Genomic DNA, 17,401 nt, shown 5'->3' with positions numbered 1-17,401 from the left:
ACTGGGGTCTGTGCGCGGCTTTCCTGTTGTGTAGAGCTTGACGCGCTCGAGATGTGGCCGGTGGCCATGTTGGAGGGTATATGAGTCGAGCGCTGCGCAGTGAAGTCCGCACTTGTGAGCTTGGACAAGATATGGTTCAGGACTCGGATGTTGAGATTTATAAGAGGATTGATTGCAGCCGGATTGAGTGCCGAGAATTGGAGAACCGTTTGATCGGCGCGTTCTTATAGTTTGATGATACTGCACTTGGAGATGTGCTCCCTATCTAAATATACATGCTACAAATAAAGAGCTGAGCTTTTACTGAGTATCGTAGAGCCAGCCAGAATATCAATCCCACTTTTTCTGAGCTTCCGTGCTAAAGCAACTGTTTGCTGTCGACTTGATGTTCTCACAGTATGAAACCATCGAGAACGGCTTGGAAAAAATTCTTGATAAGAAATCGGGGAAGTTCCCCACTTCCAGCTGTCCCCAAATTGGAGAAGTGGATGACTCACCCACAACATCATTTCAATCCTAAACAGACAAATCAATTTGCCATATCTGATTAGTGATTGTTGAGCACGTGAGCATGATTAATCATTAATCCTACATCATTGTTGTTAACTTGGTTAACATAAGTGTAGTAACTAAATTCTCCGAATTGGACGCCCTTCGCGGCCTTGTGCGCGACATGACATGCCGACTTCCGATATGTATAGCCGCATCTCCAATTCTGCTCAAAAGGACATTGACGATCAACCAGTAGTAAATATTAATAATCTTAATTATTTGGAATACAACCGTGTTCCCTCTTATAAAATATTGACAGGGCTGTAGATGTTCGACGGCAGAACTCCGCACTACGGCCATTTCAGACACTTCTTCAACACTGGCTGTACTGCTGTACCCTGTCAATAACGGCCCTCGATATCCCCTGCCCAGACTCGGATTCAGGCCTAACTCCGCTTCCCCGGATCGGACAACGGTGCGAAATGGGAGGTTTTAATGACGTCGAGGATTAGTGTTTATCTTGCGGGAACTGGGCTAGAATGGTGGTTTTGGTTTTGCCCAGGGTTGCGATGCTCGTTTCGTACTCATCTCGAGGCAGCTTAAGGGATTCATTTATAACATCTACTTTGGAAAGTGTAGTCCTGCCGAAGCATTAATCAGCTGTATCTATGGAGACAGCTTGGACTATATATTTTTGAGAGGTAGCAGATAATATTTATAATTCAGTGTCGGTTATAAGCGAAACAATATAATAAAATGGATATCATTCATTCATTCATTTTAAGTGAAAAAGCTCTATCCCAGCACAGAGAGAAAATCTATTTGTGGTTGATGGAAATGATCAGGTCGCCATTACCACGAGCCTCATTGTGGCCTAGACGAACGAGCCAGCAGTTAGTAAACTACCCCAAATAGTAAGGCAAAATGGAAAGGTATAATATAATATCTCACCTGCAACCTCTTGCTGAGCATTAGTGCAGCTATCAATGATCGCCTGGGCAGCAGCAGCAACGTCACCGCTACAGAAAGAGCATCTATTAGCAAAGCACTAGACACACACTAAACCATACCGAGACAGGGACATACCAAGAAGAAGACGCGCTGTCGTCGCCGCTGATGTTGCTACCGGCGATGACGGTGTCGCCGTTCTGGCAGAAGATGCCGTTCTCGCCGTTGATGGCGCAGTCATCGCCGCTCTTGTTGTTCAGGTAGTCGACGCAGCTCTGGGCGGCCGCGACGGGACGGTAGCCGCCACCGTTGTCTTGACAGGAGAGTTCGCGCTTCTGGAAGATGTTGTCGGCGGCGGGCGCGGCGAGGGTGCCGGTGGCGGCGATGAGCGAGATGAAGAGAGTAGAGGAGAACATTGTGGCGGTTTTGTAAAGTGATGTAGAAGGGTGGTTTATAGTTGGAGTTGAGGTTTGGAGTCGGGGTTTGTGATGTTGATGATGAGAGAATGGAGGGTGTCAGTGTCCTCTTTATACCTTTGGCAGACTCAGCGATCTATTCTATACACGCACCAGACTTGTCTAGCTCTCCAACGGACAGGGCGCAGCGAGAAGTCAGAACGAGGCAGTGTTGGGACTTCATCCCAGCCCTAGGTGGGCATACTGTGGAGTTCAGCGCCAACAAACCGACCTCGAACAAGCTGCCAGCGCAGATGTGGGTACCTCATATGCATGGCCGTGGGAAATTCATTCCCAGACTAGCTTGGAGGCGCTTCATAGTGACAAATGCGGCGCTGCTAAGCCTTGGACCTGCTGCGATCGACGGTGCCAAGATTGAGGCCCTCAGCTGCGATATACGGCATCCAATTGTTTTCAATCGTTTCCCAATCGTTTTCCAATGGTGTTTTCCAGCGGTGGCCTTGCTGGGTTCTCTTGTTAGACCGACTGGTTAGGCATCCAGCAGTCTCATTTGCATCGTTACTCATTTCCTCCGATCGAGAGATTGGGGCCAAAACTGGCGAGATGGAGGCTGCTGAAAGAGTGTGGAGAACAGCACAGCCGTCATGGAGCCTGCACACCCCAGAACGCGCCCCAATTTGCCAGTCCTGGTTCAGCCCCGATCGTGAGACGTGCCGATCGTCTCGTCAAAACATTCGGAATTCAGAATTCAGATGGTGGATCTGGGGCCAAAAGTATTCTGCACGCCCAATCAGCCCAGTTTCCATGGGGTTGCAACTTTCAACGCTCAGCCGCATGCGACTGTGTATCTGCATGGAGGTTGAAAGATTCCTGCCGAGGAACCACAGGCAGCTTCTTTGGGCCGTATGATTGTTTTGCTGTCGTTCTGCGCGGTTCAAACCCTGCAAGCCTGCTCTTCTATCCCATCACAGGCAAACCGGTTCTTCCGCCCGTAAGCAACTCCACTGACTCCAATTCGAAAGCAGAGATTCTTTCGTTTGTGCTATGATCCTGGCCAGGTTTACGTGTAAATATCCGACGTATCGCCGCTTGGTCACTGTTATCGACATGATCCCGATACCACCTGTGCCTCAGCACCGGTCTCAGGGGTTGTGCCTTTTTGGCTGGATACTTAGACTTCTCGATGAACTCGCACCAATCAATGCACCTGATATGCTTTTGAACAAACTGAAACTCCAATATTAGTCAGATTGTAATTCTATCCACGAAAAGTGTTGGCTGACTGTTTCAGCCGAGGAAGCTTTGACGCTTTGGGCTGGGAAATGGTGTAAGAACGTGAGACGCAGCAAGATTCACGGGTCCTCTGTTAAGCCTAGTATAAGGCAGGCAGCCGCTAGGAATGAGATCCAGATTTCAAGTCCTTGGGCTTAGACACTTTCGGCGTTGATCACCTCTGTTTACATGCTAGGGTGTGCCTGGGGCCAAACCTTGCTATTAATAGGACAGATGGCTTAACAGCAAATGAAATACATCAACAAAAGAATATGAGTTGTATTTCTATAATGTCTATCTATTACATCGCATGTACTCTATTATAACCATCCTGCTGGTGTTTAATTTAAAGCCCATCCATCCCAACCGGCGCCTCCCCCGCCGCCAGATTACACTGTCTAAACAATCTGACCTCCCCCTCTTCAAACGCCCCAACAACAGAATGCAGCACGCCGCGGTTATGGAAAAGCACCAAATCCCCCTCTTCCCAATCATGCGGGTACACAAACCGCGGACTAATTGCAGGGCGCTGCAATTTATACACGATATCCCTCACGCGCTTGAGGTCGTCAATGACCGTCCCATCAGCCGCATGGATCTTGCGCACGGCAGCCGGGTGGATCTGTAGTGCCGGTTTACCGGTTACGGGGTTCTTCCAGACCATAGGCAGGATCTGGATTTTGGATTCGTCGATGGGTGGCAGGGAGGAAGCGGGGAGCTCGAGGTTTGAGGTGTATAGGCCTAGTCCTGTGGGGAGGGCGCGAGCGGGGGACATCCAGATGTATCTGCAGGTAAATAGGTTAGTCAACTGGGTATATTTGGAATGGAGGTAGGGATGGGATGGATTGTGAGAACGTACGGATGAGCTGCATATTCGATACGGCTGCCCAGTGCAAACTCCTTGTCTTCGTCGGAGAGGAGGTTGAACATGCGCTCGCCGCTGACGAAGGCTGTTGTGCCGAGCGGGACATCGAGTGTTTCGTTGGAACCATCATCATACCGGAGTGTCTGGCGGCGTCCCTTAGGAACGCGTACAGCCAGCAGAGTTGTTACACGTGGCGGAAAAAGGTCATACAGCGCAGCGTCAATATGCCAGCGGTAAAAGCGAGTAAAGTCATAGTCATCTTCCTCTGGGATGGGATCGCGGTGGAAGGTGCGGTGGTGGGGGTGTTTGAGCTGGATATTCTCGAGGCCCTCGTAGGAGTCGACAAAGCCGTGTCCGATGACCTGGACTTGCGGCTGGTGAGGGACGGTTTTGAGGTCTGGATGGAGGATGCTGCGTTTGGCGTCGACGGTCTTGCCGTGGCCGTATTGCGAGGCGGAGGGGTCGAAGCGCTGGGTGAGTTCGTACTGCGCTTTCGGGGTGAGATGGTGTTGGTTCTTAACCACTACAACGAGGTGTTTATACAGGGCATCGCTTATTATTGCGAAGACGTCGTCTGGATGTGTTAGTACTGGTAGTGCGCAGCTCCAAGCAAGGGATCCTGTTTGTACCCGTCAAGTTCTCGAGGTCAGCGTTGGTGATAACCGCGCCAAAGTCGATATCGGACTCGGTTGGTGGTGTAAGAGGTTCAACTACAGGTGGAGACATCTTGCGAATGTGTCCCAAACTTGTCGATCACGAAATGAAGCTGGAGGCAACACGAGAGATTTATATGCTGGTGACGTTAATGGCGACGGACTCCCCCGCAACGGGATCCGCCGGTGATCGGCTTATCATTGCTTATGGAGAGGGCTATCTTATCTCCTGCAGCGAACACCAATTTACGTGACTTATTGAGTCGAATCCTTAAAGTAGGATATACTGTTCGTTCTGCTCATTTAGCCTAAATTGCTGAGGCTCGTGAATAAGCTTTGTCCTTGTGCAACCTTGCAACAAGAGTACACGGTCACCCAGATTTACTCCGTAGTCACCAATGGATACATGAACAGGAACACCTTTTCGACTTGGTATCCAGGCAGTCCTCCACTCTTCTCAGACCATGAGACATTAATGTCCCTCCTGTCCGCACATTCCACACAATACAAACCAAGGAAACTTCTCCCGGCCCAGTGACCACCCTGGCGATCCCGGCCATTCCCGCCGAAGTCAACTGAGCCGAGACTTTCATTGGACAGGAACCGATCACCTTAGCCATTTATAGTCTAGCGCAGCCTTGGCGACAGGGATCTTGCGAGCCTAAACTGTTTTAAGCTCAACATATTCAGCCCCATCGCAAGCTCTCCGAATAGTTCTCTCCATTTCACCCTGTAAACTGGATATTTGACTCATTCCCAGAAACCAATATGCCGCACCGCGTGTCCAATGACGCCATGGGCTGGGCAAAAATTACCTATAAATCAGACTCCCCTTCCCTCTCATCCAACCCAGACTTTTTTCTACAATCCCAAACAAAATGGTATCTTTAAAGACCGTTCAAGCATCCAACGCCAGCCTCCGGGCAATCCCCAATATAACCGCCCTGTTCGTCGGCGGTACCAGTGGCATTGGCCAGAGCACCCTGCGCCAGCTCGCCCGACACGCCGATAGTCCTACCGCGTATATCATCGGTCGCAGCCAGGCCCGCGCTACACCCTTCCTGTCCGAACTACAGCAAACGAACCCCAAGGGCCGCTTCCACTTCATTGAAGCAGACGCATCACTCGCGCGTAATGTCGACACCGCCTGTAAGGAAATTCTCGCAAGGGAGAAACATCTGAATTTCCTCTTCATGACGCCTGGTGGGATTTCTCTTGGAGGGCGAAACGGTGCGTTACACAGCCGACCCCAATACACTACATACACTACATGGTCCTATATAGTACCGGTTCAACGACTAACAAATATAAATCTCCAGAAACAATCGAAGGAATAGACCACCTCTTCTCCCTCCGCTACTACGCCCGAATGCGCTTCATCCAGAACCTCCTCCCGCTCCTCTCCGCAACCCCCTCTGCAGCTCCAAGCAGGGTAATAAGCATCTACGGCGGCGGGTTCGAATTCCCCATCAACACCTCGGATCTCGATCTGAAACACTCATTCTCCCTCTTAAACGCCTACAAGCACTCCATCACCATGACCTCGCTGGCAATGGAGCATCTCGCGACAACGAACCCGTCTGTGAGTTTCATACACGCGTACCCGGGTCTTGTGGGGACGAATATCTATAGCAATAGCTTTCCGGCGCCGGTGGCGGCCGTTTATAATTATCTTATGTGGCCGCTGATGTGGCCGTTTTCGGTGGATTTGGGTGAGGCGGGAGAGAGGCATTTGTTTCATTTGGCTTCGGGGAGGTATCCTGCGAGGGATGCAGTTCGGGATCATGGAGGTGATGAGGTGGCGACGGGGGTTACCGGGGAGAAAGGTGGTGGTGCGTATTTGTTGAATTGGAAGGGGGATAGTAGGAGCAGCGCGAAGATTCTGGAGGAGTACCGTGAGCAGGGCGTGGCAGAGATGGTTTGGAGGCATACAGAGGGGCTTTTGGAGGAGGCTGTTAGGCGGTGATTTTTGGTAATTTTTTGAATTGGATAAGTCAATATAGATTTTAATGAGTGATTTAGCACTTCACATCAAGATAGTCCCTGTGACTTCGTCAAGGAAATGGAGGAAATATGACAGCAGCTCTTCAAAAGGGTTTAATAACCAGAGAGATGGGTGACAACTGAGAGGACTATAAAGTGTGTCTGTATCTTTCTTTTGTTCTATTGTATGCTTTGTTGCTGTTGTCATACTGACCAGCGTGTCCAATACCAATAAAATTTCCCCAGTAACAATGGAGAGTCATGTGCCATGCACATAGATACCATAAAAATGGCGACTTAGTTAGCAGTCAGGCACTGTCAATTCTTCTCAACCCCAATGAAATTTATAGTCCTATTAGCCATAGGAGTTTGTCCCGGTAGATCCCCTTGTGTTAAGAGGCATCAGGCCAATAATCTCGCGACAAGAAGTGCCGGCTATAATAATAACCATAATCATTCTACCAAAGATTTGATATGCCAATATCCGGGATGTAATTAAAAAAACCCATTCAAAACAATATATCTCGGACCAGACACATTAAAACTAAACATACGCACCCTGGAGCGTTTCGGTGCGGGATAATCTTCAATAGGGCTGATAGCGCCGGACCATAAACGCCGAAGACATGTTAGCGAGTAGGCAGATACTTCAGCCTCGAGCGTTATCAAATTTTTCTTTCCTCTTGCTGAATTGAGTGATTGTAGAATGTCTTGTGTGTCTTCACCTGAGTAAATGGGAAAATGTATTGTTGATTTCTTCATTTATATACCAGAGGAATAGACCAGGGTCCAAACCGTTTGGCTGGCTGTCTGTCCAACATTATTATCCTACATAATACTGGAATAATACAAATTATGCACAGCAGTCTTCAGAGGATTTCTTAGTCTAAGTATGGGCCGTCGTACCATTCCGTACAGTGTATCTTTCATACTTGCTCCTCGTTTTAGAGGAACTCCGAAGTGGTTACACAAAACTTGGAATACCAAATCTCTGACTGCACCGGATATTAAGTAGACAAGGACGAGGAGATATACAATTACTTAATAAAGAGCATCGTTTGCCACTCGAATGTACTGACTATTTGATGCCTGAGGCAGTTAACTAACCCAAAATGGTCCATAAACTACATGGTGTCAAGTGCATGCCAACTGCCTCAGGCAGACGTCCAGCCTGACAGCTCATTATAACAAAGCCTGCTTTATCATCCTCTCTTATAACTGTCTTAGATTTAGCTTTGGTCTTACCGTCTTCAGGTATTCTGAATGCAAAGAACCCCCGATCTAGACTCGCTTATCCCCATATCCCCCAATATCCCCGTGTGTCCTGGCGTGCTTGGCGTTACGGCTGGACGGAGCGAGCTCCGTTAGTGTGCACACGATACAAGACAGGCTGACCCCTGCAAGGCTGTGACTCGTGCCTTCCTGCTGGACTTATTGGCCATGGCGTCTCTTTTTACCCGGCCGGTCGGCCAGCCATGGGCCAAACCCAGCCAACGCCGTCCGGATCAGGCGCACAGATGGAAAGGAAACCCCCGTGTCCTTTTTGTCCACGGATGCTGTTCTGGCATGACTTCGCTTGATCGGGACGAGACCCTGCCTGCGTGCTTGGATGCATGGTCCAGGGAGATAAAAGGGGCGTTGTCCCCTACATCTTGAACACCTCTCAGGGATAACTCTCCAGTCTTGCTCCACTGTTCAAGACTTCTTCGTCGCTTTCGCCATGGCTAACGAGGAGAAAAGAGACTCCCATGAAGCCGGAGATCCGGTGAGTCGGTGTTCTTGAAGTTGACTGTCTCTCACTAACCATCTCACTCCCAATACAGGTCGATGAGAAAAATGCGCCTGTGGTATCCAAGGTGACCATTGGAGATGAGGCCTTCCAGCAGGCCATGATCAAGGAGCCGCCCGGGATGTTCGAATCACCTATTCTCATCATAGCGTGCTTCGTGGCATTCTGCTGCTCAACAGCAAACGGCTATGACGGCTCGCTTTTCGGTACCTTGCTCTCCAGCGACTACTTTACAGACTACTTTACTATCGATAATGCTGGTCTCTTCACCGGTACGTTTAGATCCCGCCTGCTTTCGTATTAAATCTAACGGCCCCTAGGAATCGTCACGGCGATGTACCAGATCGGCTCGGTGGCAGCCATCCCCTTTGTCGGCCCAGCCATTGACACCTGGGGCCGTCGAACTGGCATGTTCATCGGTGCGGTCATCATCATCATCGGCGTCATCATCCAAGTCGCCTGCATCGTAAGGCTCGATTCCACCAACCAGTTCATGGGCGGCCGGTTCTTCCTAGGGTTCGGCGTCTCCATCATGTCTGCCGCCGGCCCTACCTATGTCATCGAGACAGCCCATCCCGCCCACCGCGGCGTTGTCGGCGGTCTGTATAACGTCATGTGGCCCGTAGGAGCCCTCGTCGCCAGCGGTGCTGCCCGTGGTGGCCTCCCCTACGGGGGAAACACATCCTGGATGATCCCCGTCGGCCTGCAGCTGATGTTTCCATGCATTGTCGCGTTTGGCGCTTTCCTCCTCCCCGAGTCGCCGCGCTGGCTTTACACCCGCGGACAGCGCGACAAGGCAATCGACTCGCTCACTCGATACCACGGCAGAGGCAACCCGGATAGCGAGTGGGTCAAGCTCCAGTTGATGGAGTACGAGCAGAGTTTGGAGATGGATGGTTCTGATAAGAGATGGTGGGATTACCGCGCGTTGTTCAAGAACCGCGCCTCTACCTATCGTATCCTGTGCAACTGTTTTGTGTCGCTGTTTGGACAATGGGCTGGAAACGGTATGTTCTCGGTTCTCTACTTCATCCTCACAACTCTATGCAAAAGTTGACTGTTGATATCCAGGTATTGTGACGTACTATCTGAGTGCATTCCTTGACACAGCCGGTATCCGCGGCCAGGTCACCCAAATGAACGTCCAACTCGGCATGAGTGCAGTCCAAGTCGTCTTCGCCGCCTCTGGTGCCACCATCGTAGACAAAGTCGGCCGCCGTCCAATGCTGATCATCGTCAACATTGTCTGCTGCCTGTGCTGGATCGGAGTCATTGTCCCGTCCTCTATTGCCAACATCACCGATACCGAATCCGAGGAGCAAACGAGTTCCGTCGCCCCGGCCGTTAGCAAAGCCGTCCTTGCCTGGGTCTATATATTCCAGATCTGCTACTCATTTGGTTGGACGCCCATGCAGGCGCTTTACCCCGTGGAGGTTGTCTCTTTTGAGATGCGTGCTAAGGGAATGGGGTTTTCCAGTCTTTTTACCCAGATTGGTATGTCTCTCTGACTTTCCTCATCCGTTTATCTGCTACTCGCTCACTGACTCGCTTAACAGGTTTATTGGTAAACCAGTTCGGTATCCCCGTGGCACTCAAGAGAATCCACTGGCACACATACATCGTGTACTGCGTTTGGTGCATGATCCAAGCCATTCTGTTCTACTTTTTCATCCCGGAAACCAAGGGCCGCACTGTATGATATAAACCCTCCTTACCCAGCAGCAGTTTTTGATTCTGGTATTTGGTGGACGCTAACGAGGCAGCAGCTCGAAGAACTCGACCATATCTTCCACGCCAAAAACCCCGTCAAGGAGTCCATCAAGAAGAAGAAACTCGAGATCGATGCGAATGCCAATATTGTTCACATTGAGAGTACCGATAATGTGTCGAACCCTGCATAGGTAACTGCTCAGCTGGTATTCGTTTTATATTAATTGTATCCTTGTGAAAGGGGTGGATATGGTTTCCGAGCTGTATTTTTGCGATGGTGAGAGTGTTGGTTTTTGTTCTTTATTCTATTCTATTCTATTATTACTATATAAAACATAGTGAGGATGTCCGTGATATTAATGGAAAACGTATTGAAAGGGTACCGGTCCGTAAAATACCATGCACAAATACTAGATGGGAAATCCAAGGTCCGTCTACAATTCATCTGGGCGCCGATGAACTGTCAAAATGCTTCGCCTGGGTGTTTTGAGTGTTTTATTAAGGTCTGCTTGACACTTCCTCTAACTGGTGGAAAAACTGCGGCTCACATGCGCTTAATGCTCAAACACCGCGGACCGTTTGGATTATATTAGCACCGGTTTCGGAATAGAAATTAGGATGGTTTCTTTTTCTCGGTAGATCGTCGATACTCAGGGTCTATGACTCGAAGTACACGAAAGTTTCTGTGAAGTTGGAGGTCGCCCGTATGCTCTGGTGGATACAGGTGGGATAGCCCTAAATCTTCATATGTTAAGAAGCAACTTGCTATATTCTGATATCCGGCCAGCGGTCATGGGCACCAATTTAATAACGTCCGGTATTTCTGAAATGCAAGACAATCGGCATTGTCCCTCATCCTGATCGGACGGGGCACTTCTGTTGCAATATCTGTAGTATTTTATCGCTATTCGCTACCGAGGCATCTCCAGCTCTCCAAGAAAGTGTAAGAAAGAATTTCTCAAGTCGAGCCTACGCAGCGAACTTGTCATAAAAGCCCTTCAACCCCTCGAACTCCTTCTCTATAACAGCCGCACGCCCCTCACTCCTCGACGTTATCTTAATCGGAAATTTCTTCGGACAAATCAGAAACCCACCCTCATACCCCGAGTCCACAGAAACATCCACCTCCCGTCCACCATCCCTCTCAAAATCAAACGCCCAGACCAACTTCGCAATACTAATCTTCAACGACGCCTCGGCCATTTTCTGGCCTGAGCAGATCCGCCGCCCTGCACCCCAGCCATAGGATGTTCTTCGCTGTATGGTCGAGTCAGCGCTGCTGTTGTTGTTGTCTTTTATACCGTATTTGTTCCCGACCCAGCGGTCCGGGTTGAAGATGGCAGGATTAGCGTATTCGGCTTCGTCATGGTGGATAGCCCAGGTATTTGCGAAGAAGATTGTCCCTGCGGGGAAGACGTAGTCCTTGTATGTATCTGTCTGGGTGAGCATGTGTGGGATTCCGCCGGCTGCGACGGGTCTCCAGCGGAGAGTCTGGCACTATATTAACGGGACGATAATGGGATAATGATGATGATGATGATGATGAAAACTTACCTCATGCATACAAGCCTCAATATACGGCAAACTCTCCAAATCATCCATCGTAGGCGACCTCTCCACACCAACAACTCGATCAACCTCATTCCGAGCGCGGCCCAACGCATCCGGATTCTCAAGCACGCCCAGCAGAAACGACAACAGCGTTGACGAAGTCGTATCAGAGCCTGCTTCCATCAGAATGCCCCCCAGATACGCCGTATGCTCATCACCCAGCCCATTCTTACCCTGATCCTCAATGAGCCTCTCCATAAAACAGCCCGTCCTGATCCCCCTACCCATGCGCTCCTTGGTGGTTTCATAAAGCCGGAAATACAACGCGCGCTGGTCCCGTCGGATAGCGCGCGCCTTACGCTTCCATGGCGCCAGAATCTCAGGGATATACCGCAGGAAGGGAATCGCATCGAGGGGCGGCGCAGCGCCCGGTTCTAGGAGGGCCGTGAATCGGTTCTGCACGTCGTAGAGGGCCTGCACGTTTGGGGAGTTGAACTCCGCGCCGCGCTGCCCGAAGACCGAGGCGAGGATGACGGCTGTTGTGTAGCGCTGGATGTGTTCGTGGTAGCGGCGTGGGGAGCGGAGGAGGTCGAATATTGTCTGGGTGGCTTCCGCTTCTTGGACGGGGAGGATGTGGGCGAGAGAGCGCGGGGTGAAGAGGGCTTGGGACGCCTTGCGGAGGGACTTCCAGGTGGTGCCGTAGGGGGCGAAGAGGATGTGGGTGTTGTTTTTGCAGATGAGGTTGTTGGCGATGTAGTTGTTTGGGCGGGAGGAGTAGATGTGGCTGCGTTTTTCGAGGAGTCTGGAGGCAACAATGATATTCAGGTTTCGTTTTTTTTTCCTTCTTCAGCTATGACGGTAAATGCTCACTCTTGAACGTCTCGCCAGTGGTTAAGGACAACCACGTTTGCTGGACCGAATTTGAGGCCAATGATGGGACCATATTTCTTTGTCCATTGGTGGAAACTGTCTTGCCGTCAGTCCAGACCACAAAAAGAGAAGAAAAAGACTGACAGTGTGAATGCTTTTGATGGAGGAATCAAGTTCAGGTTCCCTATCAATGGCAGTGGCTTTGGGCCTGGGGGGAAGTTCTTCGGTCGCAGGCTGGCCCAGGTATACGGAGCGAGTGCCACGACAAATGATACGAGAATAGTCACAAGTAACGAGACAATCAAGACACAGAGGTCGTAGCCCAGTGAGGGGCTCATGATTACAATTGGAGTATGGGTGAGGGGAGAAGAAGGTGCATTTCACAAAGTCAGTTGTGTAATTCAACCCCGCCTCAGTGTATCCATTAATATAGCGATACTAATGGCATATGGACATGGATCAATGCCAATGAGGTCTCCAACGGTGGGGAATCGAACTATTTCTGCACGTAGCTATATTCGATATTGGGCCAAGCGGTTGTTCCTAGCACATGTATTACAAGCATATTTTCTTTATGGCGCGGGTGGAACGGGGACGCAGCTAAGAAGGAAGTTGGATTTTAGCCCGATCACCCAAGTAAATCTTGTTGACCATAATAAACATAGTTTATTAAATCGCATTACCTCAACAAAGAAAAAAAGATAACCGCCGACGCCGTGCTAAACATGTTTCGAGATCATAATCTTTACATGACGAAAATTTGAGAGATTATCGCATTACCCTGTAGCTTCAATCATATATGCTCAAGGGATCGGCCATTGGTGCAGCCCTAGCCTTCACAGGTGATGGATTGGTGGATATGACTGAAGGTTCGATGCGTTTGACGACGGCGTTTGGGGCGGCAAAAGCCAATCCAGGGCGCGATCTGGTACTGCCATGGGTCTTATGTCATCGTCATCACCTTCGAAGCGCAAGTCTAGGTCATTAAGTAATCCAGATGCACTTATGGAGACGACACGGGCCAGGTGCCACGCCATTTCAAGCAATTCAAAACTCGGCAATGGTAGCCTGACGGGACCAGACGTGGTAAGAGTGAAATGGGCCCAGAAATCACCCTTTCCCCCGAAGGTTCTCTCACCGGGATCATATCCCTTCGTTCGGCAGCTGTTCCTGTATGCCAGGTATTCCTGCCCAAGGATACCTCCATCCGCGCTATTCTATCCAGGTACGACCCTCCACTCACCCCGATCTCTTGAAGTGCAGCTTGATATATGCATTCCAGCCATAACATGCAGGTGGGTGCCCGATCCTCGGAAGATGGAACACTCGTCGACTATATCAATGTTTCTTGTTGACAAAGGCTGTTGAACAATAGATACGTTTGTGTCATATGTGTGGCTATATCGCGGCATCCAGTGGAATTCGAGGTCCATGGTTTTCTTATCATCGGAGATGTTCATTGGACGTAAAGCAAACCGGCCTTGGGCCCACGCACGCTGCAAGTCAGGTCTTAGGCATATCATATCGAAAATGCCGTCCTCGCCAGTGGTTCCGTTGCCATTGTCATGGAAGATACAACTCTTCCACTTTTCGGCTTGTTCTCTGGCCAGAATAAGAACAGACCAGACCAAATGGTGGGCACACATCTGCCTGAGGTTGATTGTTTCTTCTTTTCTGGTTCGAGTAAATAGTGCGCAAGGATATGCGCTACGTCACAAGGTCCGCTCCTCGACAAGACGCAAACACCACCATCCCGCTCCCTTACCAGTTCGGCAAGTCTTCGAGAGCGCCCGGATGAGCAAGGAGACGCATCACTAGACGCAGCAGATACATTATCGGGAAATTTTGGGGGCTTCTGAGCCCATAGCCTGGGTACAACAAAGCAGCTTTGTATCGCGAATGGATGCGTTCCGGGGAGCGCTCGCTGAAGTTCTCATCGTCGGTGCTCCGTGGAGTCGTTGGTAATAGGCGTCTCTTCGTCCATGTCCGAAATGGTTCGTGTCAGTGTTGTGTTACATTTTTCTCTTGTTCCTCCCTTGGATTCTGGCTGGGGAATGAGATGTAGAATGAAGGGGATCTGTTCAAGTAGAAGATGGAGTGGGTATCTTCAGCACTTGAAAGTCAGTCGATCAGTGGAGCGAGAAATGTGCGAGTCTGCGAGATGACTGGACAACACGTGTTGTGGTTCCGTCAGGTGATGGCGGGGCCCTCACCCTATTTGCCGGTAATCTGTCATTCGTGACCGCCTTCAGTATTCAGACGAGTTGTATTATCCGTTTGAGTAAATAGTAAATATTGGTAGACATCGTCAACCTCTTCTATATCTAAAGGTATTCCACACTTATATCCAAGCAATCTCAGCCATACACTTGTTTCTCATTTACTCGTCGCAAGCGATGACCCTGCAGATGCAAAAACACCGTCGGGAAGAAACTCGCACCCATAATCAACGCCGTCACTACACCAGAGCTCTTTGCAATCCCCACGCTCTCAAACATGGACGTGAACCTGCCGCAGTTAGTTAGAGAACTACCAAATGATATAGGTTCGAATGGGGGCGAGACATACCAAAACGGCCCAATAAACCCCCACGTCGACCGCACAAAATTAATAAACACACCCACACCCCCGGCATCACTCGGATGCGCATCAACCGCATAAGTTGTGAGCACGGTGGTGACAACCTGGTTCCCAAACGCGGCAATCCCTGTCCCTACAACCGGCGAGACAACCCAGCTGCTCCCTGCCTGCTCCGTACAAACCAGAAACACAACCATGCCGGCAATAGTAACCAGGAACCCGAAATAGCTGAGCCAGAGCCGAAACTCGGGTGGTGGTCTGGTATTGTTTTTCAGCTTGCGGGCGCGCATCCTCATCCAGAGATCCGACATGTATCCGCCCATTTGCTCGCCCAGGAGAGAGCCGATGATGAGGCCGAGGAATTGCAGGCCGAGTTGTTCGGCGTTGAGGGCGAATTTGTGCTGCAGGAGCTGGGGCACTTCGACGGAGTTGAGGACCGAGGCGAAGAGGAAGACCATGCTGTAGGCGACTGCGGCGAGGAGGACGGGGATGTTGGTGAAGAGGGAGAGAGGGTGCAGGAATTCGGACGCTGTGAAGGGGGTTGGATCGATGCGGGTGAGGGTCAAGTATTCCCGTTTGAAAGGAGAAGAGGCCGGGCCGGTGTATCGCGTTTCGGGGCCGAAGAAGATGTACAGGATGAATTGGCATGCGTTGGTCTGGTCTGTTAGTCTAGGCTCATATACTATTGATCAGTATGTGGCACGTACAATGGCCAGGACCCAGTAGATCCAGCGATATCCCACTCTCTCCGCGACAAAGCCAAAGATAAATGGCCCAACCGGTACTCCCAGGGTTACCATTACTGTCCAGACCCCCATGTACGCCGCGCGCTGGTGCTTGAAGAAGGTCTCCATGACAACAGCACTGCCGAGGGCCATGGCAGGGGAAATGAAGAACGACACCAGGGCTCGACAGGCGGCCATGGAGGCATAGTCTGGGCTTTTGGCGCAGCCAATGTTACACACGCAGCTGAGCACCAGGGACATGAGGAAGATTGGGCGACGGCCGAACCGGTGGGACAGCGGTTTCCAGAGCAGCGGGGCGCCGCCTAGGATGGCAATCTGGAGAGAGGTGAGATAGCTGACTCGCTGGATGGACTCGCCGACGTCTTCGGCGATGGCTTCGTAGGCCGGGATGATGGCGGCTGCGGTGAAGGTGCCCATGCACGCGTGGAAGGCGACGAGAGCCAGGTTTAACGTTTTCTACTTTGTTAGTGTCGATCTTCAACGACTGCAGATTTTATTTTTTGATTTACCTTCCACTGAGGCCAGTTGTACGGGTCAGCCGGGTCCATGCTGGGGACTGGGTCGAGGTCCAGGGTGCCATGGCGTTGCAGGAGATACGCCTGGTGCTGCTCCGACAGAGCACTAGTTTCGAGGATGGTGTTTGTGCCTGCTTCCTCCACACAGGCGGACTGTGTCTTGTCCAGCGTATGCATCTTGTCGTTCATGGTTGCTGTGCCGTCGCACATCCTGCGAACCTGGGGCCGGGCCCAGTCATATCTATAGCCAGGCTCAGCAACAGACAACTTGGAGACGACGCGGGGATATTGCGCAGCTGTGGGTCCTGGGTGTCATCCTGCCATCGGGACCTGGAGAATCAACAGGGGGCCCGGGGTTGGCGTGCAAAACTCGTCCTATCCCGAGCCCTGCTGGCGCTGCCGGTGGAGATCGCGATGCCGGTCGGTAGATGAGCAGAGGCGTCAATGCCGTTCACCGGACCTAGGCTGTGCCGACTCCAAGCTTTAATTAAGCATCCTGCAACTGCTTGACCCTCAAGGGCTGGATGTGGTTGGACGGCCGTTTGGGGTTATTCCGAGGTCGTTTTCAACTACCGATGAGATTTCCGGTGGACTTCCCAGCATCAGCACTTGGAGATAAAGGCATTTATCGCCGTGAATACGGGGTGCATCACAGCCCTAATTCTCGGCTCCAATGTGGAAGTCCTAATACTCCAAGCTCTTGCTCACAACTCGTGTTTGACGTTTTTCTGAAAGTGAAGTTAGCTGCGACAATATTCAGAAAGTCATCGACTAGAAGCAAGATTACCTATTTCATCCCGACTATCTGATCGTCTTCATCAAGATAATAGCGTAGCATCGCTATCTTGAAACGCATATAACCACAGACAATGGCAAGCCGGACAACTCTCGTCAGTCGCATCTGATAGAGAATCTCAGCGGACCATGTGCGAAACATAACTGGGATCGCGAGCGATGACGCGTGACGCGGCAACTATGAGTCAATTAGTTTAGTAATGAGTGAAACCAACT

General features: G+C 50.7%; 6 protein-coding genes across 6 annotated transcripts; 2 read left to right on the top strand and 4 right to left on the bottom strand.

The window, feature by feature from the left end:
- Positions 1-1,172: 1,172 nt before the first annotated feature.
- Positions 1,173-1,936, bottom strand: ASPSYDRAFT_41144 (uncharacterized protein). Its single transcript, XM_040846214.1, has 3 exons — positions 1,579-1,936; positions 1,444-1,511; positions 1,173-1,366 (listed from the first exon to the last, which is right to left on the bottom strand). The coding sequence occupies exons 1-3, from the start codon at positions 1,854-1,856 to the stop codon at positions 1,311-1,313; spliced, it is 402 nt and encodes a 133-aa protein (XP_040706278.1). The 5' UTR covers positions 1,857-1,936; the 3' UTR covers positions 1,173-1,310.
- A 1,463-nt stretch (positions 1,937-3,399) lies between these two features.
- Positions 3,400-4,769, bottom strand: ASPSYDRAFT_41140 (TauD/TfdA family dioxygenase). The gene is made up of 3 exons (XM_040846213.1): positions 4,623-4,769; positions 3,988-4,567; positions 3,400-3,913 (listed from the first exon to the last, which is right to left on the bottom strand). The coding sequence occupies exons 1-3, from the start codon at positions 4,717-4,719 to the stop codon at positions 3,475-3,477; spliced, it is 1,116 nt and encodes a 371-aa protein (XP_040706277.1). The 5' UTR covers positions 4,720-4,769; the 3' UTR covers positions 3,400-3,474.
- A 616-nt stretch (positions 4,770-5,385) lies between these two features.
- Positions 5,386-6,982, top strand: ASPSYDRAFT_41139 (uncharacterized protein). Its single transcript, XM_040846212.1, has 2 exons — positions 5,386-5,876; positions 5,966-6,982. The coding sequence occupies exons 1-2, from the start codon at positions 5,525-5,527 to the stop codon at positions 6,610-6,612; spliced, it is 999 nt and encodes a 332-aa protein (XP_040706276.1). The 5' UTR covers positions 5,386-5,524; the 3' UTR covers positions 6,613-6,982.
- A 1,367-nt stretch (positions 6,983-8,349) lies between these two features.
- On the top strand, positions 8,350-10,319 carry ASPSYDRAFT_28107 (uncharacterized protein; the record flags this gene model as incomplete). Its single annotated transcript, XM_040844477.1, has 6 exons — positions 8,350-8,394; positions 8,453-8,690; positions 8,739-9,425; positions 9,490-9,912; positions 9,975-10,111; positions 10,185-10,319. The coding sequence occupies 6 exons, from the start codon at positions 8,350-8,352 to the stop codon at positions 10,317-10,319; spliced, it is 1,665 nt and encodes a 554-aa protein (XP_040706275.1).
- Positions 10,320-10,909: 590 nt separating this feature from the next.
- Positions 10,910-13,186, bottom strand: ASPSYDRAFT_648389 (cytochrome P450). The gene is made up of 4 exons (XM_040850290.1): positions 12,694-13,186; positions 12,550-12,645; positions 11,683-12,481; positions 10,910-11,619 (listed from the first exon to the last, which is right to left on the bottom strand). The coding sequence occupies exons 1-4, from the start codon at positions 12,885-12,887 to the stop codon at positions 11,098-11,100; spliced, it is 1,611 nt and encodes a 536-aa protein (XP_040706274.1). The 5' UTR covers positions 12,888-13,186; the 3' UTR covers positions 10,910-11,097.
- Positions 13,187-13,385: 199 nt separating this feature from the next.
- Positions 13,386-16,600, bottom strand: ASPSYDRAFT_28105 (uncharacterized protein; the record flags this gene model as incomplete). Its single annotated transcript, XM_040844476.1, has 8 exons — positions 13,386-13,736; positions 13,793-13,882; positions 13,929-14,195; positions 14,315-14,417; positions 14,917-15,057; positions 15,118-15,785; positions 15,837-16,331; positions 16,385-16,600. 8 exons carry the CDS (start codon positions 16,598-16,600, stop codon positions 13,386-13,388), a joined length of 2,331 nt encoding a protein of 776 aa, XP_040706273.1.
- Between the last annotated feature and the right edge of the window lie 801 nt (positions 16,601-17,401).

Source organism: Aspergillus sydowii (assembly GCF_001890705.1).
Source record: "Aspergillus sydowii CBS 593.65 unplaced genomic scaffold ASPSYscaffold_2, whole genome shotgun sequence".
NCBI lineage: Eukaryota > Fungi > Ascomycota > Eurotiomycetes > Eurotiales > Aspergillaceae > Aspergillus > Aspergillus sydowii.
This window is presented reverse-complemented; position numbering and strand designations above follow the sequence as displayed.